The sequence below is a fragment of the Prionailurus bengalensis genome, chromosome E3 (assembly GCF_016509475.1).
Source record: "Prionailurus bengalensis isolate Pbe53 chromosome E3, Fcat_Pben_1.1_paternal_pri, whole genome shotgun sequence".
Taxonomy (NCBI): domain Eukaryota; kingdom Metazoa; phylum Chordata; class Mammalia; order Carnivora; family Felidae; genus Prionailurus; species Prionailurus bengalensis.
In genome coordinates this window covers 41,540,387-41,564,526 of record NC_057357.1, presented here as the reverse complement: position 1 = coordinate 41,564,526, position 24,140 = coordinate 41,540,387, and the positions used below count along the sequence as shown (strand labels likewise).

General features: G+C 56.8%; 1 protein-coding gene across 2 annotated transcripts in view; it reads right to left on the bottom strand.

Moving 5' to 3' along the window:
* The window catches only part of AXIN1 (axin 1), a 63,784-nt gene that overhangs the window by 2,968 nt on the left and 36,676 nt on the right, over positions 1-24,140 (bottom strand). For both annotated transcript variants that reach the window (XM_043561154.1, XM_043561155.1), the window contains exons 3-8: positions 21,249-21,389; positions 16,962-17,058; positions 10,448-10,585; positions 5,376-5,905; positions 4,595-4,765; positions 1,766-2,011 (exon numbers count right to left, since the gene is read on the bottom strand). In XM_043561154.1, coding sequence (XP_043417089.1) covers positions 1,766-2,011; positions 4,595-4,765; positions 5,376-5,905; positions 10,448-10,585; positions 16,962-17,058; positions 21,249-21,389 — 1,323 coding nt within the window. The remainder of the gene's footprint in view (positions 1-1,765; positions 2,012-4,594; positions 4,766-5,375; positions 5,906-10,447; positions 10,586-16,961; positions 17,059-21,248; positions 21,390-24,140) is intronic.

Sequence of the window (24,140 nt, the reverse complement as noted above, 5' to 3'; positions counted from 1 at the left end):
GCTCCGCCGTGACAGTGGGGCCACAGACAGGCAGACGGAGCAGGAGCCCCGGGGAGGGTCCGTCACCGCCGAACCAGGCTCCCACCGTGTGGGGCGGACAAAACACCACACCACACCACACGACGGGGGCTTCCAGGGCTCCGTCGGGGCCGGTGAGGAAACACGAGGCTCCAGTTAATCCAGAGTTCCTGGACTCCTCGGCGGATGACACTCCGGGGAACCACCGACCCTTCCTCCACACTGAAAAGAGCCTTCGGGGACGGCCTGGCTCCGGCCTCGTCCGCGTGCTCATCCTCGTCCGCGCTCCTCTGCTGCTCCATCCCGAGCAGCTTTCCCAACAGCTGTCTGCCCCGGACGCGATGTTGTGCAGCCCTGACGGTGACTTGTCTTCCGCCAGCCGGGGCGGGGTGGGGGTGGGTCACCCCACAAGGAACTCGGACCTCCATCCGTGTCTGCAGTCGCTTACAAAAGGCCCACGTTCTGGACCGGCGACAAATGGAGACGCCGGAGCCGGTGGCCAAAACCCTGTCAGGAGCCTCACGGCCCAAATACGGATTCCCCAGAGGCTTGTGTGGACCAGTTTGGCGTCTCTGGCCGGCACGAGCACACACAGGGCCTGCCGGCTGCTGCGGTGAAGAGCAGACGTGAGCCCTACACCCCCAGTGCGTGGCAAGGACGACGTTCCCAGGCTCTGTGCAGCAGGGAAGACTTCCTACCCATATGCCCCAGCCCCTCCCCGCCGGCCACTCTGCCGCCCTGTCCGCCTCCAGGTCACAGGCCCCGTCAGACGAAGCAGCATCCGCAGCACCGAGCCGGCTCTCTGGTTCTATGTTGACAGGGTCACAGGGTGTGAGACAGGTGGCCATAAACGTGGTCACACTCAATGACCAGGGGACGCAGTCAGGCTCCTGGCTCTGCCCGATAAGACAGGTAGCAGGGATGGCCTGCATCCTGACACCAGCCTCCCAAGAGCTGGACGGCCCCCCACACAGTGAGGTCCCCAGGAAACATGCCCAGTGACCATGACTGGGCAAGGGGCGCTGGCAACGTCCAAGAACAGGGCCACCGTGTGACCATGCTCCGGGGCCTCGGTGGAAAATACAGATTTCCCGGATCTGTCCGGGAATTCCAACGCGCTGGTACATTTGGGGAAAAGTGACCTCAAGGCCCAGCAGAAAGGGCAGGGGAAGGCACATTCTGGCCTGGAGAGAAGACCGCCATCCACAAAGGGGTTCTCCCTAGGGTGAGCGGCAGGGCGTGGGGAGCCGCATTGGCCTGAGGCTGCGTCAGCAGTGGGCGGGGACTCTCTGGCCCTCAAGGCCCAGGAGGGCATGGCGCTGGGGACAATGGGGCTTGGGGTCCCTTGCAGAGAAGACTGTACCTCTACGCGTACTTCAGCAACATTCACCGTCCCACCTGTGCGTGGCACCGTTTATGGCTCCCCGCCCAAGGACCCCCCCAGGACCCCCACTCTGTAGCCTGCACAGCGGCCAGGGGGATCCTGACCGTAGTGTCTAGAAGCTCCGTGGAGCCCCGGGGCGAGTGCACACTCACAGAGGGGAGACGGCTCCCTCTCTACCCCAGGAGGACCCTCCCAGCCCCTTGTCACACAGCAAGGCCACGTGCTGTGCCCCGGGTGGCGCTCAGTGAAAGAAGAAACCAGGACTGCTGGGGGGTGCCCAGGCCTCGGGGGGCTACAGCCCCAAAGCAGTGCCAAGGCAGCCCTGATTGGAGGTGTGGCCTGCCCTCCCCGCTGCCCCCCTACCTCTGCTTTGAGGGTAATTTGCTGGCTCTCTTCTCTTCCTCCTCCAGCCGCCTGCGGGCCTCCTCCAGCTGGGTCAGAGGGTTGGGGGCTGGGTTGGGTGGCATGGTGGGGTCTTGAACGAAGAGGTGAGAGGGCTGGACGGAGTTGCGAAGCTGAGCGCTGACCCAAGGGTGCACGGCCCCGGGACGCTCCACGGACAAGGGCCTGGGGCTCTCGTGTACCTGCTGCTTCTTGGCACCGGAAGACCTTTGGGAGCAAAGGAACGAGTGTGGCAGCATCTGGAACCCTGGCCACAGGCGGGGCCAGTGGAGGCCACCAGGGGCACACCTGCCACCCCTCCCACCACACCACAGGACACCGTGCTCCTCTGCTGCACCCTCCTTTTGTAGCTCATTTTTATTTATTTATTACTTTTTTTAAGTTTTCTTTCTTTTTATTTTTTTAACATTTATTCATCTCAGAGAGACAGAGCACAAGCAGGGGAGGGGCAGAGAAAGAGGGAGACACAGAATCCCAAGCAGGCTCCAGGCTCTGAGCTGTCAGCACAGAGCCCGACGCGGGGCTCGAACTCACAAACTGTGAGATCATGACCTGAGCCCAAGTTGGACGCTTGACTGACTGAGTCACCCAGGTGCCCCTGTAACTCATTTTTAAAGAATTGTTTAAAGGTTGTTTATTTTCAGAAAGTGTGAGTGGAGGAGGAGCAGAGAGAGAGGGAGACACAGAATCCGAGGCAGGCCCCAGGCTCTGAGCTGTCAGCACAGAGCCTGACACGGGGCTTGAACTCTCAGACCGCAAGATCACGACCTGAGCTGAAGTCGGACGCTTCACCGACTGAGTCACCCAGGTGCCCCTTTTGTAACTAATTTTTAACAACTTTACTGAACTATGTCATACCCTATATAAAAACTTCAAAAAAAAAAAAAAACTTTTCACTGTTTTTAAAAAACATTTTAGTATCAAAATAAATGCTCTTTGTGAGAAAACTGAACCATATAGGAAATTCCAAAGTAAAAACAATCTAAAAATCTTAATTTAGAAGTACCTACTCTCATTATATTGGTATATTCTCCTTCCCGTTAAACACAATCAGCGTAACTCTAAACATACAATTTTTCATTTTTTCAAATGTTTCCCCCGTGGGATCACACACCTCTCTCTGCCTTCATTACCCAACACAAAACGCTCTAGAGCTGTGCAGTACAGCTCTTTGCAGCACGCTGAATTATACCGAAAACATCAGCCTCTCTTAGCCTTGGCTGGAGCCCTTGGAAAGGGGGGCTTTAGCACCAGGAGGGAACCCTGGAAGAGGGCCCCCAGGCTCAGTGCCCTCGCAGTCCCGGAACTGCCCCAGGAAAGATGGCATCTCCCTCCTAAAGAGCCCACGGGGCCAGCCACAGGGAGACCTTGGCTCTGGGGCCCACCCCCAGCCTCTCCTTGCCCCCCACCCACCTCCCATCGCCTGGCCCCCCCACGTCCTCCCTCTCTCGCTGCCCCATGCCTCCACCCCCCTGCCTACCTGTTGTATGATGTAAGAGCAACAAAGACAGAGGCACACTGTCCCCCAACTCCAGGGAGGCCAGGGAGACCTGGCAGGGATACTGAAATGCCACCATTTAAAATGGCCCATCCTGACATCAAGCACCTTCCAACCTGAGACTGTTTCCAGATGGGCCTTTTATTCTTCCACCACAGAAACCCTCCATCTGGCGTGGGAGGAACGGCCAGAACAGAGCCATTCCTTGTGGAAACCCGAAAAGGAAATCCAGAGAAACCCAACCAAAGCAGGAGAGGGGCTCTGGAAAGACCCTCACCCAGGACAGGTTTTGTGACCACAAAGGTGTCCGAACACTGGCGGGAGCCTTGTTCCCACAGTCACGTGGAGACCAGACACAGGGACCCACGGGTGGAGAGTCCCACGTCTCTGCTCAGGATGGGCTGGCTGGCAGGTGGTTACCCACTTCTCCCTTTCTCCCCTCCCCACCCCTCCCCACACCCCCCCCCCCCCACCGCCGCCACACACGCGCAATCTACCGTCCCCAACCATATCCAAAACAGACAGTCAGCGAAGCGGGAGACTGAGGAAGGAGGGGTGGCCAGCCCACCCACGGGCACCAGCCCCACGGCCCAGACAGCTGGTCTGGGGGTGAGGCGTGCAGTCCGGGCCAGCCCCAGTCCCCCATGGTCCCCCCAAAACGGACGGACCCACGCGAGGCGGCAATGGCACGTCTGGGGTCCTGGCTCCACACCCTCCAGAGCAGCCTCCGGCTCTGTGGGGCCAGTACAGAGTTCAGAGGGTGCAGACACCACCGACGGCTAGGGGGTGACTAGGTGCGATCAGAGAAGACTTGTCCTGCGCAGTCTGTCTGGAGTGGCGTCCAGGTACCTGCCTGACTGCCCCAGTAACTTAGGTCACTGTCGTGTGGAGGCGTCAGCCACCCAGAAAGCAGCTCGTGAGGGCAGCTGTGTGAAAGCGGGGCCCCCCTTGGCGGGCTGGGCGCAGCAAGAGGAGGTCAGGCAGAAATGTGGTGACTTGAGAACGAGCTCAGCAGCGGACGCTCTTGCCCAGGACACCGAAGCTGTGTCAGGACCCCAAGGCCGGCACAGGGCCCCACTCGGGGCAGGAGTCAGCGAGCTCACACGGCCACGGCCACGGGGTATAAGGACAGGTGGGTGGGGCCAGGCCGCAGCTTCAAAGACCCTGGCGGAACCGTGCTGTAGGCTCGTCAATTAGTGCCACACGCTGGTGCCCGCGCCACCCAGGACGCCGGGTGCCTTTTACCCGTGGCTTGTGTGGCCACACCCACCCGGGACACCGGCGCCTCTCACCCGTGGCCGGCCTTGCGGTGCCGGCTGATCTCCTTCTCCCCCTCGATGATCCACTGCATGATCTTTTGGTTCTTCTCCGCGTCTTCCGAGGGGCCAGGCACCTCGGCTCCCGCGCTCTTCCCTGACTCCGCCTTCTTGGCGTTTCTTCTGGAGGCAGTGCCAGACTTCCCGCTACAAAAGCAAGGGGCCGGGAGTCACCTGCTGCCTTTACTTTGTGGCCTGTTGCCGGAAAGCGGCTACCTGAACGTGGTGGCTTTGACAGAGCTGTGTGTCCTCGCGGGTTCCGCCCCAATGCCAGGGGGTTCTCTGAGGTTAGGCTGGTGGGGAGCACAACGCGTCCACGCAGCACCAGCTGGGAGGGCAGGAGCACCTGTCCTTCGCCCTCCCAGCCCCGCCACCCACCTGGTGGCAGCAGCACCGGGACCCAGTCACCCCTCACCCAGACGCCTCCCCCGAAACAGGTTACTCTCTATCCATGCACCCTTCTAAGGCCAGAGCCCTGGATGGCCTTGGACCCCAGGCAGGACCAGGCACTCATGCTGGGCGCTGGGGCCCTCTGGCCACCACATGCCCACGGTCTGTGCAGGCAACCCCGGCTGGACGACTTTTAAAGGGGAACTGTGGCCCAGAAAACTGAACAGAACCCTCAGGAGACACAGCCTCTCACTGTGACCCCTTCCTCCCCGGGAAGGCGCACGTGGCCCTTACTGATATAGGTTCAGGGATGAAGAAACCACAGCCCTGATCCCAAAGCAAGGCCCAGGCTGCCACAGACACTCACCTGTAGGCCAGGCTGTCGCTGGCATTGGGGGCGGTGCCCACACTCTCTGAGTGGCTACGGGGCTTGGCTGTGTGGCCGTGCAGCTCCGGGCCCCAAGAGAAGCTGCCCGGGATGCGGCGGGCGGCCTCAGCCTCAGCCTGCTCCTTGGGCCTGGCCGCCCCGTGGTGACTGTGGTGGTGGCCGTGCCTGTGCAGGTGTGGGCCGGCTGCATCCAGCTTCACCCCGGACTTAGGTGCGTGCTTACTGTGCCCAGGGGGCACGCCCCCTAGGACCCCCACAATCTTGGGCACGTGCCCGCTGTCAGGGGAACGGTGGCCGGGTCCCGGCGACTGACAGCCCGGCGTCCTCATGACCCGCTGCACATGCTCATCCAGGATGCTCTCAGGGTTCTCCTCGTGCGCGTCCCGCAGACCCACGCAGCCCACGTCTGCATAGCGGGGCGGGAAGTGGTGCCAGGCTGTGGCCAAAGGCAGCTTATGAGTGGCCCCCGGGGGACCAGAGGGCATGTCACCATCCTCACCTTCTTCCTCCTGCAGGACAAGGTCACGAGTCACCTCCTGGCACCGGCCGAGTCACAGAAACCTCGTCCTCACGGAAACAAAGAAATAGGCCCGCAACGCTCCATCTCGGGGGCCGGAAGCACCGAGCCCAGGATGAGCAGGCCAGGTGAGGCGCTGGGTGCTGGGGAGCGTGAGAGAGTGAGCACGCCCACCATGCACCAGGAGCTCGAGGACCACAACGCCCACCCAATCCCGCCCACTGAGAAACCTCCAGAGGGACTTAGTTCTTTTACGCTTCTCAATAAAGATATTTTTATTTCTTCAGTTGATTTTCCTAGTCCTCAATTTTATTTCCATGTTTTCCATTATATTTCCTTTTGTTTGCTTTTAAAGTTTATTTATTTTGGGGGGGGGGGGAAGGGCAGGGAGAGAGGGAGAGACACAGAATCCTAAGCAGGCTCCACTCTGTCAGCACAGAGCCTGATGTGGGGCCCAAACTCACAAACCGGGAGATCATGACCTGAGTCGAGATCAAGAGTCAGACGCTTAACCGACTGTGCAACCTGATCGTCCCTTTCCCATTACATTTTCAAAGGAAATACGCCCTTGTACAGAAGAGCTCGTTTTCTGCTTAATTGCTCTGCTCTGTGATTCTGGGTCAACTGTCACACTAAATCCAGTTGGGTTTCTCTGGAGTCTCTGGCAGCCAACAGGACCCTATCTGTAAATATAACATCTGACCAGCCAAGTCCTGTATTTATTTTCTCATCTCACTGAATTGTGGACACCAGAATAACGGTGGGTACAGCCGGTAGTGACCAGAAAGGATGGGACAGCTACCCCTGTACTGTACCAGAAACAAATCTCACAAAATCCACAAGAAACTTTTCACTTATGGGAAAGCGTCTCCACGTCACCAGGACAGGCGGTCAGCTGCAGACACTTCAGTCCACGCTCAGGTCGCAGGTGGCACGGAGCAGGACAGAGGGCAGGCGCATGGCTGCGGGGAGGGTGAACACGCCCCTCTCGGGCACACCGGGGCCCTGGGCTCCCCACCCCACGTCCCATGCCGGACCCCCCACTCTGCCCTCGACGGACACTGACCCCTACGGTTAAGGAGGAGGGGCTCTTGCAGTCCCCGGGGGGCGGCATGGGGTGGTGACGGACAGCTTGGGCTGAGAGCCAGCTTGTCTCAGTGGCTCTGAACATGTAGGAAATTGGTTTTACGGTTTTGAAATGTTACAGGTTCACCAAACTGTCTAGCTAAGAATTTTCACTTTCTTCTTTGTTCTTATTTTCCGAATTTTACAACAAAACTCTTATTTAAAAATTTGTAGTTATTCTTCTTTAAAAAAAGACTATAGTTTATGGCATATTTATATGAGCCTTATTTTGTAAAATCATACAAGACAGGGACTCTCACGTCCACGCGGATTCCCTGTACGTACGTAATTAGAATTGACTTTCTCCTGTTTTGTTTTAAACACTCAGGGCATCCGATGGCACCGCACAGCCAGCTGTGGGGCAGCGAGCCCCCCAGGGTCCGAGGGAAGCCTATGGGGACAGAGTGGCTACAGGCCAGAGACTGTGACATGGAGCCTGGCAATCCTGTCCAGACGCCACCGCGGGCCTGCCGATTTGTTCCCAAATCGATACCCAGGAAATGCAAGGGGCTACTCGTTTGAACATCTTGTGTTAAGTCACAGGCACTGGGCAACCCTCTGTGGCCGGGCCCAGCCCCCCATGACAGCTCCTGGGAGATCCAGGCACAACCGCACGCCCTTGACAGGGAGGCCGCAGACAACAGGAGACTAAGACTCAGACATGAGAAAAATACACCGAATACCGATGGCTGTTAAAATGCCCGTCCCGCACAGTGACCTGCAGGGCCACGGGCACACCGAGCCACGAGGACAAACTTGACACAATTACCACAGCCGGGTTCTACGGCAAGAAGGTTTGAAAGTCTCCTTCCTTAAACTTCTTTCACAAACCACAGGGTACTTTTACTTCGTGAGCGTACTCAGGAGGCACTGACGGAGGCGTGCTTGGGCCGCGGACGCGCCATGGTGCCAGCTCCACGACGGCACGCAAACCAGGGCTTGGCTCCTGTAAAACCCGCCGTGCCTCATGGCAACTCTGTGTCCGACACTGATTTCTCAAAGAAGGTTACCTGACAGGCCATGCCCTGACAGTCCCTTCACTCACGGAGGCCTCTGCTGGACCCTGACGGGGAAGGTGGCCTCCGTGGATGCCCACTGAACGTCCGCCCCCACCCTCGCTGCAACCCAGACTGGCAAACAGGCAGCGGGTCAGCACACGCCCGGCGCCCAGGCCAGCACTGCGCTGCCTACACGGGAGTCACCGGGTCACGACGAGGGAGGGAGACAAGAAGATGCCGGTAAGAAAAACCTAGTGTCCCTGCCCAGGTGCTTAAAAATACTTTCATAGGGGCGCCTGCGTGGCTCAGTCAGTTGAGCGGCCGACTTTGGCTCAGGTCATGATCTCTCGGTCCGTGAGTTCAAGCCCCATGCCGGGCTCTGTGCTGACAGCTCGGAGCCTAGAGCCTGCTTCTGTTTCTGTGTCTCCCTCTCTCTCTGGCCCTCCCCCATTCACACTCTGTCTCTCTCTGCCTTTCAAAAATGAATGTTAAAAAAAAAAACAAAAACTTTCATGCGGGCTCCCTCTCGGAGAGCACGCCATCTGGCCATTCACCTCGATGACCACCCCAGCCTTCCTGGTGCCCACCGCGAACCCCAGGTTTTGAAACGCTATTCGAAATCTGAAAAGTGTGGGGGGTGGACTGGCCCCTCATTTCAAACCTGGGTGTCATATGAGGGGGCTCCGGAACCCTGGACGGCAAGGGCACAGCACCGTGTGTGATGCATGGAGGGCAGGACAGGAAACCGCCAGGTGTGACTGTGGCTGGACCCCATGACAACCCTTACGATGGCATCTCCAGACTTCAGGTGCACATGACTCACCGGGGGAACACGGAAGGTGAGACAGCAGGCCCCTCCTGGGGGTTCGGACAGAGTCTGAGCAGGGCTCAGGTCCGTGTTGTAAGTGAGTATCGGGTGATCAGGTAGAGAAACAATTCCTTCAAGACAATCCTGTTTTGGGTGTGTTTTTCTTTGTGTTGTGTTTTGAGAGAGAGAAAGAGAGAAAGAAAGAGAGAGCAAGCCTGCAAGAGGGGCAGAGAGAGAGGGGAAGAGAGAATCCCACCAGGCTCCACGCTCAGCACAGAGTCCTATGTGGGGCTCAATCGCATGACCCTAGGATCACGACCTGAGCCAAAATCACGAGTCGGATGCCTACCAAGCGATGCGCCAGGCACCCCCACAGCAGTCATGGTTTGGGTTTCAGGCATCGGGCATGAGGTATTGAGGGAAAAAGTGCAAGACGCCACTCGTTGGTGACTGTTTTTCCTTCTTCTTTTTTTTAAAGCAAACTCCACACCCAACGTGGGGTTTGAACTCACAACCCTGAGAGGAAGAGTCGTACGCTCCACCGACCGAGCCGGCCGGGTGCTGCCAGTGGTGACCTTTCTTAGTTTCAGAAGGAGATTCCTACCTGCTGGAGAAAAGCAAAGGCCTGTCTCCAGCGACACAGTGGCGCCTGGCTCCGGGAGCACGGGGCACTGGGGCCTCGGGGACACACAGCCTGGTGAGGCGTGAGGAGCACGGGGAAGGCCGTGCTCAAGGGACATGTCTGTCATCAACATCTCAGGACGGAAACCCGAGCACACGTGGGAATGAGTCTTGCAGGATGACGCCCACAGGCCACATAAGCCACATGTCTCTTTGACAGCTACAGGCCGAGAAGTATCAGAGCAGGTAAGTCACAAACCACACGCAATTGTCCCAGCACTCCACGTTCTGCCCGGCAAGGCCACGGGTCAGAAAACAAGGCACAGGAGCCTATTTCTGAACGTGACCCTTTCTGCACTCGGGATGACAGGTGGGAGCCCCCAGGCCCCGTGCCAAGGGCACACTCTGCTCCACACGTGTGCCCGGCGCCCCTGGGACCTGGCGGGGCCGCGGGGGCATGTGGGACACGGGAGGGAGCGGGAAGGGGGTTGGGCTGAAAGGAGAGGTCAGTATGCACGTGGTACGCGTTGAGTCGTCTGCCAAAACTGCCTTCCTGAGCCGAGCCGATGTAGCTCCGATGTGGCCACCGCCTGGGGATGACAGCAGGGCGTGGTCTCTGCCAGCCTCTCCACACGTCCCCAGAAGCAGGTGGCACAGGAACCCCAGCTCCCCGCAGGCCAAGGAGCGGCTGCTGAGTGCCTTACTGGTTGCTCTCAGACCGGGCTCGGGGTCCCCGCCAGGGGGACCTCCTCCCCAGGAGACGGTGAAGACCGCACAGGAGCGGTGGCGGCTTCAGACGGGCCCCCGTCACAGGAGAGCGGCCAGCCACCAGGGCAGGGTCAGAGGGCGTCGGGAGCCAGCACTCTGGGAGACCCAGGAGGGAGCTCGTGGGAGCCTGAAGCTGCCCTTAACTCCACCAAAACGCAGTAAGATCATCCAGAACCCGAGCCGCACCGTGGCCTCTCCCAGAAGGCTCACTCACCATCCGGACGCGTTTCAGCCGCTCCTCCAGCTTCTCCTCGGCCTCCCGTGTCCGCTGGATGGCCTCCAGGCGGTGGATGAGCTCCGCGGCGAACTTCTGGGGCTCCACGCGGACTTCCTTTGGCATTCGGTAAGTGCGCTGCAAGGAGACACTGATTAGCCAGCCACGTGCAGCCTTGAACTGCCAGCCCCGTCAAGATGGCACACGGGCACTCTCTGGGCGACCAGGAGGAGCCCCGAACGTGCATTTTGTTTCGTTTTTTTCACTTGTTTTATTTTTTGTTTTTTTAAATTTATATCCAAACTAGTCAGCATGTAGTGCAACAGTGATTCCAGGAGTAGATTCCTTAGTGCCCCCTCCCCATTTAGCCCATCCCCCCTCCCACACCCCCTCCAGCAACCCTCCGTTGGTTCCCCATATTTATGAGTCTCTTCTCTTTTGTCCCCCTCCCTGTTTCTATATTATTTGTGTTTCCCTTCCCTAATGTTCATCTGTTTTGTCCCTTAAAGTCCTCACAGGAGTTTAGTCATGATTTTTGTCTTTCTCTAATTTCACTGAGCATAACACCCTCCAAGATTTCATTCTTTTTGATTGCCAAGTAATACTCCATCGTATAAATATACATCTTTTTTTAAATTTGTTTTTATTTATTTTTGAGACAGAGAGACAGAGCATGAGCAGGGGAGGGGCAGAGAGAGAGAGGGAGACACAGAACCTGAAGCAGGCTCCAGGCCCCGAGCTGGCAGCACAGAGCCCGACGCGGGGCTCGAACTCACAGACCGTGAGATCACGACCTGAGCTGAAGTCAGCCACTCAACCGACTGAGCTACCCAGGAGCCCCATATATCGCATCTTCTTTATCCATTCCTCCAGCAATGGACATTTGGACTCTTTCCATACTTTGGCTGTTGTTGATAGTGCTGCTATAAACATCGGGATACATGTGTCCCTTTGAAACAGCACACCTGTATCCCTTGGATAAACGCCTAGTAGTGCAATTGCTGGGTCGAAGGGTAGTTCTATTTTTAGGTTTTTGAGGAACCACCATACTGTTTTCCAGAGTGGCTACACCACTTTGCATTCCCAGAAACCTGCGTTTTCTCTTAAAACGAGTGTTCACACTTGCCCCTTCTGCTGGGTTCCTCACTGCCCCCTTTTCTTGTCTAAGGTCTCCTTTACCCAGCACTGAGCCAGGAGGGACAACAGAGCCCTGGTGACCATCACATTAGGTCTGTGTTAGGTCACTACATGTTTTAAAAGTCTAACATTACTGTTACCTAATCAGGCCTTATTTTAATTTGATCAGCTGTCCTAACAATATCTTTTAGCACAAACGTGTTTTAAAAATCTAAGCCACTTGGGCGCCTGGGTGGCTCAGTCAGTTAAGCATCCAAACCCTGATTTCAGCTCAGGTTCCAATCTCATGTTCAATCTCATGTTCTCAGCTCAGGTTCCTGAGTTCAAGCACCACACTGGGCTCTGTGCTGACAGCGGAGAGCCCAGTTTCGAGCCCTCTGTCCCCCTTTCTCTCTGCCACTCTCCAGCTTGCACTCTGTCTCTCTCTCAAAAATTAAAAAAATATACATATTTTTTAAAATCTAAGCCATCACCCCCCTGTTGAGGGGGATGGGGTCACCGGGGAGCTGCCAAGAGGAGGGGAGAGAGCCCAGGGGGCTCGGACAGGGCAGGAGGGCAGACGGAGGAGGGAGTAGCCCGAGACAGGGTGACACACAGGAATCCTCTCTGATCTCCTGGATGGATAGTGGCGATCTAGAACCCTGGACTTCAGATGCACAGCAAGCTGAGCAGGGAGGACTCCGTGTGGGGCAGGAGCCTGAGCGGGGGCAGTGCCCCTGGGCACAGTTTTGACTCTATGTTTCTCATCTACAAAACGACAGAACCTCAGAAACAGGTAAGCTTAAGTGAGAAAATCATGGGAAGGGCTCGGGGACAAATGCCCACGTGTGGGGCTATCACTGGCCTCGATGAGCTCAGGGGCGGCTGCAGAAAGCTCGGAAGCGTCCGGAGAGGGAAGCAGGGGAGGGCAAGCCCAGGACACAAGCTAACACTTCAACAGAGAGAGCTGGTGCGGAAGGTCCGGGGGTGCCCAGTGTTCTCAGAAGAGGCTGGGCAGTAGGGACAGCCATGAGGTTGAGACCCGGAAGGGAGTCTTTGCAGACAGCATATCCCAGTGGACAAGAAAGGCCCGAGGCCAGCAGGCTGGCTTCTCCGGGGACTGAACTGAGCAGAGGGCAGTGACCTGCATGAGACTGAGACAGCAAGGCCAGACGTCCAGGTGGCAAGCGCTGAGCAGCGCTGACCGTGAGACGGCACACGCAGAGAAAGGGCAGAGTGAGAAGTCCCCACGAGACGGAAACGCACCCACGTGGAGTGAGGACGCGTGCGAGGCTCGGCCCTGTGGCGGATGCCTGCCCCCAAGCTCAGGTGTTCTGGAAAAGAGCCTCTAGGCTGCACGGCTATGCTTCTGAAAATGGGAAACTGTCAGAAATGACAATAATTACCAGCTCTGTGGAAAAACGGGTAACGTTCCGGCTGTGGAGGAACAAAAGAAGTCACAAAGGAAAAAGTCCCAGTAATTACAACTGTGGACCTTCTGGGGAGTTCAGATGGCCCCTCCCTCGGGCATCAAGGAGTAGACCTTTCATGACTGGAAAGTCAGCGGGGTCCCCCACGTGGTGGTGCCTCTGTGCCCCTGCACCGACACCCACACACAGCCCCTCGTCCTGGCCCTGATCCCCTGGAAGTCACACAGCAAGGACCACCAGGCACAGCCCACCCGCCTACCTCGGGGCAGCAGAGCGTCTGCCTCTCGCCCGCGTTCCTGGACCTGCCTCCCCTGAGACCCACCCCAAGTCTCCGGCCCAACGACAAAGTAGACACGCACAGGTTCCTGGGGCAGGCGGGTGTCACCAGCCACAGAAGAGACACCCAAATCACAGGACTCCACGACCTCGGCCAAGATGGGAAACATTTTCTTCTGGTTTGTTAGATAAAAAATGTTGCCCTTAAAAGTAAAAGTCAGTTATTCTACTAGCAAAAATGGTTTTATTTAGGAGTAACAAAGAACTGCAACTGGGGACAAGCATTGTATGGCAAAAGTGATAGACTACTCCCACGAACAAAGGCAAAGACGTCATCTTACGGAGAAGGGGAGTTGGGAGGGCTGCTGTGAATGGAAGTCCACTGGAGAGAAGCAAGCGTCTGGGGCGACAAAGGCTTCTCCTTGGCTGAGCTGCAGGGGTGGGACGCAGTGGGTAGGGGACGCAGCGCGTCCTTCCCTGTAACGGACGCTCCTGCTGGGTTGGCACGAGAGCTCCCCCCACTGGCTTCCCGACTCCCCTTCGGTGAGTTTTCTCCTGCTTCATTTCCACGCCGGACAGAACGGATGCAGCATGCCCTCTCTTCGCTCTTAACTCCGAGCCACGTGCTGGCCTGTCTGACCTGACCACACAGCCAGGCTGGGCTCCAGGCTGTGCCCAGTGCTGACGGCAGACGCCAGCTCACCCAGGGAGTGCTTCTGCTGCTGAGACCCCCCCCCACCCGCGCCCCACCGCCTCAACGGGCTACCCAAGCACACCCCCGCCAGGCCCCTCTGCTGAGCTATCAGACAGATGCAGAGGGGCCCCTGGAGAGACCACGAAGCTCCCCACGCCACCGAGAAGCACGCGGGCGACATCTTCTAACGCTGGTCCCCGGAAAACGAAGCCCAGGCGGGTGAGGAGGCCGGTGACCTCTGCCCCCCCCCCCCCCCCCCCCCACCGCCCCCGGCATCTGCACCAACCGCCTGGCCGTGCCCAGTCCATCCCAGCCACGACCTGTTCCCCTGAACGTGTGAACAGCTCAAGGAGCAGGGCTCATTAAGCCTCCCCTGGAAGGTAACCAGCACTCAGAAGTCACCAGGACGCATAGGACTCCTACTTTCAACGAATGGTCGCACAGGGTCAGGCCCGAGGGTCAGCGTGGTGCCCAAGAACGTTCTTACCCCTGCCGGGGGGCTGGGCGACCAAGGCTGGAAGCCTGTGAGCCCACAGCACTGTCCACACCACACGGTAAAGCCAGGCTCTCGCTGCCATGCCTGCCTCTCTCAGCTCTGCCTTCACGCTGACTTGGCCAGGACCTTCCAGAGACTGAAGATGCCTTGCTTTCCTCGATTCTGGAACATTCCCCCAATGACACTTCTGACTCTTGTCTCTTCCTGATTCTCTGTGCCGCATTCTGAGACATCTTTCCAGGTCTATATTGCAGCTCACCAACTTTCTCTTTTGGTTTTCTTGAATATGCCGTTTAATTGCTTGAATCAGATCCTATCGCCAGAATTGGTTGGTAGGCGTCCCACAGAGGAGGGCTCCCTGACACGAGCATCCCTGGACCCGGAGGCCCCACAGGCCCTGCACGGCCACAGCGCTCAGCTGGACCGTTTCTCTGCACTCCCTCAGTCTGGAACGAGGCTGTCTCCTCTGGACTTATGTGACCCTGTGACTTTTGAAAATTTGAAGCCAGTTCTTGGGCAGGGTGGCCCTCAACGTGGGCTGTGTCCTGCTGATTTCTCCGGCAAGAGGCCCCGGGCCTCTCATGGTCCTCGAGGGGGCAGCATCCACAGGTCCCCTCACGGCCGAAGATGGCACCCCTGCCCCAAAGTCACTTTTTCCCATGGGAGCGACAGCTTCACCTGGGCCGGTGCAGGTGTCCTGCTGTTCATCACACTCCCGGTGTGTTCAGTCCGTCAGCAGAGACGTGCACGCTCCCGCCTCACCGCCACTGACCCTCACGCTTTGGTGGCCTGGTGGGAGGGAGCACCTCCACGTGGCTCCTGTGTCCACTCACCCCCTTCCTTTCTGGGACACAGGGTACCCAGGCACCCCTACTACTCCCCCTGCCCAGGCCCAGTCCTGAGTTTACACATCCATGAAGAGAGGAACCTGGGGGGTCAGTCAGTTAAGCGTCTGACTCGGTACCGACTCAGGTCACCATCTGAGACCGAGCCCTGCATCAGGCTCCGTGCTGACAGTACAGAGCCTACTTGGGATTCTCTGTCTCCCTCTCTCCCTGCCCTTCCCCCACTCCCTGCCCCCTCTCTAAAAATAAATAAATAACCCTTAAAAAAACCACAAAACACAAAGAACAAAAAAGATCTCTGAAGAGAGCTAGGAGACACACGCACCAGCCTACAGCGAGGTGAAGATGTGTGCAGGCCCCGGCTGCGCTCCGACTCCGGCTGGTGCTCCCTACGGGGGAGCCCTGAGGGGCCCCGGCAGCGTACACGCACACGCAGGCACACACGCGCACACAGACCACCGGCAGCAGCATGCACTCCTCCCGAGCACACGCTGTCGGCGCCTGGCTTAGGTCAAGTCTGTGCTGGGAGGTGACAAGATGCTTGACCAGGCTTTTCTGTTTTTTCCTTTTTTTAAACATTTATTTATTTATTTAGAAAGCACGCAAGCAGGGAGAGGCACAGAGAGAGAAAGAGAGAGAGAGAGAGAGGGAGAGAGAGAGAGGGGGAGGAAGAGAATCACAGGCAGGCTCCGCGCTGTCAGCACAGCACAGAGCCCGACACGGGGCCTGACTCCGCCAGCAGTGAGGTCATGACCTGAGCCGAACCTGAGGTCATGACACTGAACCGACCGGAGTCCCCCAGGTGCCCCTAACACTGACCACCCATCCTCTTCTCAGAAGCAAGAACACACCCACAACCTTTCTGCTCAACCATAAAAATCACCTTTCTTACCTGGAAATTAGCTAAAAGACTCTAAGCAAAGAACTGGCCACGGATGAGTGTGCGGTGACCCCGAGAGACGTCCCCTTCACCTGCACAGGAACCGCGGACAGCTGCTCGCAGCACCAACGGTTTGAGACTCCTGCAAGCCCTCCTTCTCTTCCCTGAGAAGTCTTTCCCGTTCGGTCGGCACGCCAAGATAAAGAGGTCTCTGCAGGTGGGGGCGGGCTGCCTGCCTGCTCTGCGAAGCCCCCCCTCCGGCTCCCACAGTCGGGGGGACTACTGTCACCTCACTATTTCCTCCCAGGAGGCGAAGCTGAGGCACCTCCCACAGCAAGCGCTCACAGTAACTTGGGATCAGAGGCGCTGAGCATCGCCACCGTCAGGCTTCCGCATGGAGCCACAGTGAGGTGGCCCGTGCAGGGGCCGGGCCCGGTATCGAGCCAGGGACAGGGGTTCAGAGCTGCTCTCCCACATCGAGGAGCAGCACGTCACTTAGCAGGACGGGAAGACTGCACAGCAGGTGCTACGTGAGGCCCTCCCTGCCCCTGTGAAGGGAACGAGTGGGCCTACAAGTCGCCCACGCTGTCCTCGCCAGCCTGCAGGGCGTGACCTCGTGTTGACCACACGCTATGCCTGGACATGAGCTGAGCCCGCGGGAAGCAATGCCCTTCCCGCTGCTCAGTGCCACAGTGGCCAGGGGTGGAGGGAGAAAGGGTGGGCATGGTCCCAGAGGGCCCAGGAGACAGGGCGCAGGGCTGCGCGGCCAGAACTTACAGGGATGTGAGGTAGGGGCACCCGCCCGTTGACCTGGACGCTCTCTTGCATCTCCCGGCGGTGCTGCTTACGGGTCCTGTACGGCGGGACTCCATCCCTGTCCGGAGGAGAGAGAGCCCGGCGTGAGTGCAAGACAAACAGCTCAGGGAAGTGCAGCTGGCGAGGCCTGCTCTCTACGGCCGGAGAGCTAACAAGGGTGTCTCCGTTTTCTAAAGCAGTGGACAAGGGGCACCTCGGTGGCTCAGTAGGATGAGCGTCATTTCATTTTATTCTTCATTTCAGCTCAAGTCATGATCCCGGAGTCGCGGGATCGAGCCCCTGTCGGGTCCCACACTGAGCATAGAGCCTGCTTAAGATTCTTGCTCTCTCCCTCTGCCCCTCCCCCACTTGTGTTCTCTCTCAAAACTTGAAGGGGAAGGGGCGCCTGGGTGGCTCCGTCGGTTAAGCATCTGACTTCGGCCCAGGTCACAATCTCGCGGTTTGTGAGTTTGAGCCCCGCGTCGGGTTCTGTGCTGACAGCTCAGAGCCTGGAGCCTGCTTCAGATTCTGTGTCTCCCTCTCTCTCTGCCCCTCCCCTGCTTATGCTCTGTCTCTCTGTCTCAAAAATAAATAAAAACATAAAAAAAAATAAAATTGGGGGTGAAGAAAAGCAGGAAAGGAATATGTGACAGAGACCGTATGTGGCCACAAAGCCTGAAACATTCACTGACCTGTCACTGAACGCCCAGGTGCCTGTCTGGCAGCGGTGCTGTAAACAGACCAAAACATGGACAGCCAAGACAATTTAGATCCCACTGGAACAGATCTCCCAGGTTCTATATTACCTGCTGTCTTCCAAGGTAGACTGGAAAGGCAGCGTTCTCTCTCTGAGGGTACACAAATTAGCTTCCTTGATGTAAGTTTTAGTTATAAACCCTCTTGAAGATTGTAATAAATGTATGAATCAAATCACATGTTGTCTGTACATGACTGAATGTACCTACTCAAGACACATGCCAGCTCTAACACCTCACCCACTGCACGGACCCGATCCCTCCAGCTCTCCAGTCCTCTCCGCACTTTATATCTACGCTAAGAAGCACAGTGGCCAACAGGAGCCACTGTGACGTGACGATGCCCGCCAGAGCAGGATGCCTAGAGAGAGTGGCTCCTCTGGGTCCCCACCTCTTCCTCACTGAAGAACTCCTGAGCGGGTTCCCAGCTCTGACAGCTGGAAGGGAGGGGTCTGTAAACCATCTGGCTGTTGAAAGACCTCGGCCTCCCTGGCCTCCAGTGGGTGAAGATCTGCGTCCCCTGGCCTCCTTCCCGAGCACGGCCCAGGGAAGGGGGTGTGGGGGGACAGGGCTGGGGCGCTCTCAGAGCAGTGCTCCTACTTGCCAGCAGGATCCACACGTGCACACAATTCTGATCTCATTTCTTAACTGCTGGGCCCCCAGCTCGGCGGCTTTGCTTACAGGCAGGGATGCAACATTCTCCTCTTAAAATCATATTCCTGAGAGCCCTGGTCTGGGTGGAAAGGGTAGACTTTGGCTGAATGAGGCAGAACGAGGCTGGGACAGCCCATCTCTCCTGTCACTGCCTCGGTGTCCCGGCTATCAGGGCACCAGCTGGGTGTGCAGTGTGACTGGCTCAGCACTCCAGCAGGGGCACCTCAGGGGACAGCTGTCAAGCAGCAGGCAAGTCAAATGCATTAAAAGATGTCGTCATCTGCCCGGAGGGTTTTGCCCAGGTGTCCCGAGCCACCAACTTGTTTCTCATACGCTTTGACCAGGCACTGGTTAAAGGTCCCACATGCCTCCGGATGAGGCACTGTCTTTGGACGCCCACGTCCAAAGTCTAGTGAGCCATGCCACCGTTTTTACTGTGTGGTTGACGTGCTGAGGGCAGCTGTGCCCAGGAGAAATAATGTAAAGAAACACACCGTGCTACTTTTTGCCTCTGACGTATATTCAAATACATTCTAAATTTATTCCTACGTTTTTTTGAAAAAAATTTTTAAAAAGCATATATTTATTTATTTATTATTATTATGTTTGTTTGTTTGTTTGTTTTTTACTTGAGAGAAAGAGGGAGAGCACACACACACAGGGGAGGGAGCAGAAGGAAAGAGGGGGAAAATGTTTTTAATGTTTATTTTTTGAGATGGAGAGAGGGAGACAGGGAGACAGGGAGAGAGGGAGTGCACACAAGTAGGGGAGGGGCAGGGAGACAGGGGGCCACAGGATCCCAAGCAGGCTCTGTGCTGTCAGCACAGGGCCCAACACGGGCTTCAAACTCACGAACCATGAGATCATGACCTGAGCCAAAGTCGGACGCTTAACCAATAGCCACCCAGGCGCCCCTACTATTCCTATGTTTCTCAGTCTTAGAGTAAGCCAACATGAACAGAATATCAGGAAAAAAATACTTTAAAAACTTTAGATCTTCCCTTTAGCAAACATATGGCCTTTTCTTACAGTGAATTAACAGACTTTACGAGAAAAATGTGCTGGCAAACGAATCTTCATTGTAGTAACCAGTTTCTGGGAGGAGAAAACCAAACAGCACGAAAGCACGATCCCGAGCCGTCAGGTGCGAGTGGGGGTCACAGTGGGCACAGCTAAAAGCACAGTCATTTCAAGTAAGAAACTGCTAAAAACACGTCAACATTTTATCTTAAAGATGTGATGCAAAGGGGGTGGCTGAGGGCTGAGGGGCTCAGTTGGTTGAGCCTCCTTGGGATTCTCTTTTTCCCTCTCTCTGCCCCCCCCTCCCCGCTTGCTCTCTCTCTCTCTAAAAATAAACTAAAACAAAGGGGGGGAGGCACCTGGGTGGTTCAGTCGGTTGGGCATCCGACTTTGGCTCAGGTCACGATCTTGTGATTTGTGAGTTCCAGCCCCGCATCAGGCTCTGTGCTGACAGTTCAGAGCCTGGAGCCGGCTTCAGATTCTGTGTCTCCCCCTCTCTCTGCCCCTCCCATGCTCTTTTCTGTCTCTCTCTGTCTCTCTATAATAAATAAACGTTAAATAAAAAAAAAAAAAGATGTGACACAAAGATGGATGAAATAGTCAATATACACACACAAGTTGAACCCAAAGGGAGAGACCCGTCTTGTGACATCACCACCATGTGGCCACCAAAGAGGAAAAGAGAAATGGGCCCTGGATGCGCGGCGACACAGGGTAGCCTGCAGAAGCGGCGAGTGCACACCACAGGCAGGGGCGTAGGCAAAGGGGAGGCAGCAAGTATGAAAATGGTGCAGAAAGTGGGACCACAAATTTAAAAAAGGGTTTAGTAACCCTTTTTTTTCTTTCTTATTTAACCCTACCTGATTTTCCAAAATGTTTCCCGTGAAGAAACAAGCTGGCTGGGGAAGAAATCCCCCAGCGACTGGTTGACAGTTGCTGCCCACCCCCCCACCCCACTCCCCGCCCCACTGGTGGTCCTGGCCCACACCCCTGCAGCCTCTGTGCGGGGAGGGTGCCCGCGGTTCGGCCCCCAGCCCCTGGCCCTGGCCGGGACTTGCCATCAGTGGTGGTCAGATGGCGAATGGCACACAGTCTTAGAGCTGGGTACGTCTGATGTTCATGGGTGGCCAAGACCCCACATGACGTTGATAGGCTGGTTGGGCAATGCCCTGATATAACAACAGGGTGTTTTACACCACTCTTTGGGTGGTCCCAAAAAGCCACCTACCAAAGCAAAGGAAGAGTGTTGGAAAATAAGTACTTTCTCACAAAGGGAGGGCTTCCCTGGGGAGGACGATGGGAGAATACGGTCCACTGTCACGACCGAGGGCCGCTAAGGCTCAAGGTGGTTCTTGATGGTCACTGAGGCCTCAGAGATGTGTTGCAGCCCCAGTAGCTGTCCCTGAATCGACCAGGGAGTGGGGCTGGCCCGGAACCAGCTGTAACGACTCCCCTCCGGCTCCTGTCTTCCCATCCCCTATGCCAAGTAGGTGACAGGGAGTAGATTTTGAACAGTGACAAGTACGGAGAGGCACCCCTGCCCAGGAAGCAGCCCTGCCACAGGAGGCCTGCACCCCCACCGCCCACCCTGCTTGGCCACCTGTCTGTAAAGCGAACCCCAGACCGAACGCCGAAGACAAAACTGAAGCACGGCATGAGAATCTGGGCAGCTCTGGAATCTGCTTCCTTAGTTTCTTCTCTTTCAAAGGTCCCAGCAGCCTTGGCCTGGGGAGAAGCAGTAGCTGCAGCCCCGGGACCATCAAGGACACGTCCCGCAGCGCGGACTGTCCGTGCAGCAGCGGGGGTCCTGCCGGGGTTCGCCCAAGAAGGGGGGACTCACACGCTGCTGTCGGTGAGGGACAGGCTGTCGGCATCACTGGATAGGCTCTGCTGCTCACTGTCATTGGCACTGGTGGCCGGGGCGAGGGCGTAGCCGGAGCTGACGTAGTAGGGGTTGGCAGGCTCCCGCCATGACCCGCACCTGTAAACAGGGATCAAAGGTCAGCAGCAGCCCAAGGACACGTGCGCAATCACCCACATCCACGGGCGAGTATCCGTGCAGATACCGATTTATGAACCGCGCATGTAAAGAATCCAGAAAACACAGCACAAGGGGCCGGTGCCTCCGTCCTGCCTCCGGCCCCTCTGCTCTTCCCAGAGGGATCGGTTAAGCCCCGGGCATCTTCCGGATCTTTGGCGTGCATTTAGGCAGACGTGTAAGTGCGCACACACTTGTCACCTCGGTTTGCGCTTTTATGCATGTCACTACAAACGGGACGTGTGCCATTCTGCTCTCGGGCCTTCTAAAGAACGCTGCTGGCAGGCTTACTTGCCGCACAGCGGGGCGCACCTCCACCACCAGCAGCAGCGACACCGGTGCCCCTACCCCCGCTGCTTCTCCCCAGAGTCTGAGGCCACAGGAGGCCACGACCCCTTCAAGGAGCCAGCCGGGACTCTGGCGCACGAGTGTGACAAGGCTCACGGGACGCAGGCGGGAGCCGGGGGTGAAGGTAAACGTGCGTCTACGGAGGCTGCAAGCTGCCCGCCGGGTGTGGAGTTGGACGCTCAATGGACCGAGCTCCCGGGCACCCTCGGGGCCAGTCACACCGCAATGACTTCTGGGGGCAATGACTTCTGGGGGCCGTGCTGTTCTCCTGTCAAGGAACCCCCCCCCCCACGCCCCGCCAGGCACCTCCTCCTCCCAGATTGCCCTCCGGTAGCGACAAGGGGCTCAGGGAAATCGAAGATGTTCTGTGATGGCTGCCGGGATATGGGGGCCTCGCAGGACCCGCCCGACTGCCGCCCCGTCGGGAGCCCCGGCCTCACTCTGTCGAGCGCACCACGACCCACAGTGCCCAGCGTGCGCCAAGCGCGGGGACCTGGGGCACATCACGGTGGCCCTCAGACTCCAGTGTCCTCAGTGCAGAGAGGGAGAGGAGACCGTCTCTACGGGGACGGAACCCCTGTGGACAACCATCGCCTCACTGGGCCCGATTCGTGCCACGCACAGACTCAGAAAAAGGTGCCCTAACGAGACTGGGGACCAGGCCCCTCGGTACCCTGAACCCCATCATGCAGGACGTGCAGGGCCAGGCAGCACGGCCAGAAGAGAGGCCCGATCGAAGGGGGACCAACTCCCCGGGGGCCTTGGCATCCGGTCTCAGGAGAGGTGGCACCTGAGGCCACGAAAATGAGAAAAGTGCCAGCCAGGTGGTCCTCCTATTCTGGCCAATGAGGCCACAGCACCGGATGGAGACACAGCCACCGAAGTTCTGTGCTGGCTCAGGAAACGTGCTCCACGTCCGTCTCCAGAAAGGAGTAGGTCACCGTCCAACACCACGCAGTTTCTCTGACCCACCCACCCACAGCCGCCAAAGCCTCTGGGGAGGCCACTAACGGGTTCCAGCCAGCTGGGAGCAGGGGCAGGGCCCAAAGGCTCCTAGTACACAACATGTCCCGTCCAAGGGCTCATAGGAAGGGATGGGGACGAGGACAGAGACACCGATGCCTGTCCCTGGTCTTGTGCCTGTGTACATTTCCTTATCTAGATCATTCCTACCGTGAAGCAGACAGAATGATGAGAGCCTGCCACATCAAAACTCTTTAAGAATCATACAATTTCATTTTTATTACTTTAAACAATTTTTGTAAAAAGTAGGCTCTACATCCAACATGGGGCTCAAACTCATGACCTGGAGATCAAGTGCAACGACGGAGCCAGCCAGCCGTCCCACCATAAAACATTATTTTTATTTTATTTTTTTTAAAATTTTTTTTTTTTTTCAAAACATTATTTTTAAATGACACTGTTATTCCTCTTCTATACTTAAAAACATAAAACCACCAATATCGTCACCATAATAACCACAGCACTGGAATCCAGATCACAGGCTAAGTGCTAAACTGTTTTTTCAGTTTCACCATTACGAGTAAGGAATATTAAACTTTGGTTACTTTCTGTAAACACTCATTTGGTCAAACGAGAAAAAAAACTCCAACTTAAAGAGGAAAAGGCATCCCGGCTTGGAAGCCCAAGCCCGCAGAGCACGCGCTCCACCCCTGCACCTGCTCACCTTTGCCCTCCCCCTATGCAAGAACCCCGTCCAGCAGGACATAGCCTTCGACTCCGATGTGTCCAAGACTGTGTGTCTTACGCCTCAGACAGTTCCCCAGCGTGCCTCCCACATGTATAAAAAAGTCCATCTTGGGGTGCCTGGGTGGCTCAGTTGGTTGAGCATCTGACTTCGGCTTGGGTCATGATCTCACAGTTCGTGACTTGGAGCCCCGCGTCGGGCTCTGTGCTGACAGCTCGAAGTCTGGAGCCGGCTTCAGATTCTTTGTGTGTGTGTGTGTCTCTCTCTCTCTCTCTCTGCCCCTCCCCCAGTTGTGCTCTGTCTCTGTGTCTCAAAAATAAATAAATGTAGGGGTGCCTGGGTGGCGCAGTCGGTTAAGCGTCCGACTTCAGCCAGGTCACGATCTCGCGGTCCGTGAGTTCAAGCCCCGCGCCAGGCTCTGGGCTGATGGCTCAGAGCCTGGAGCCTGTTTCCGATTCTGTGTCTCCCTCTCTCTCTGCCCCTCCCCCGTTCATGCTCTGTCTCTCTCTGTCCCAAAAATAAATAAACGTTGAAAAAAAAAAATTTTAAATAAATAAATAAATAAATAAATAAATAAATAAATAAATAAATGTAAAAAAAAAAATCAACAAAAAAAGTCCATCTTTAGGTGAAAAGCA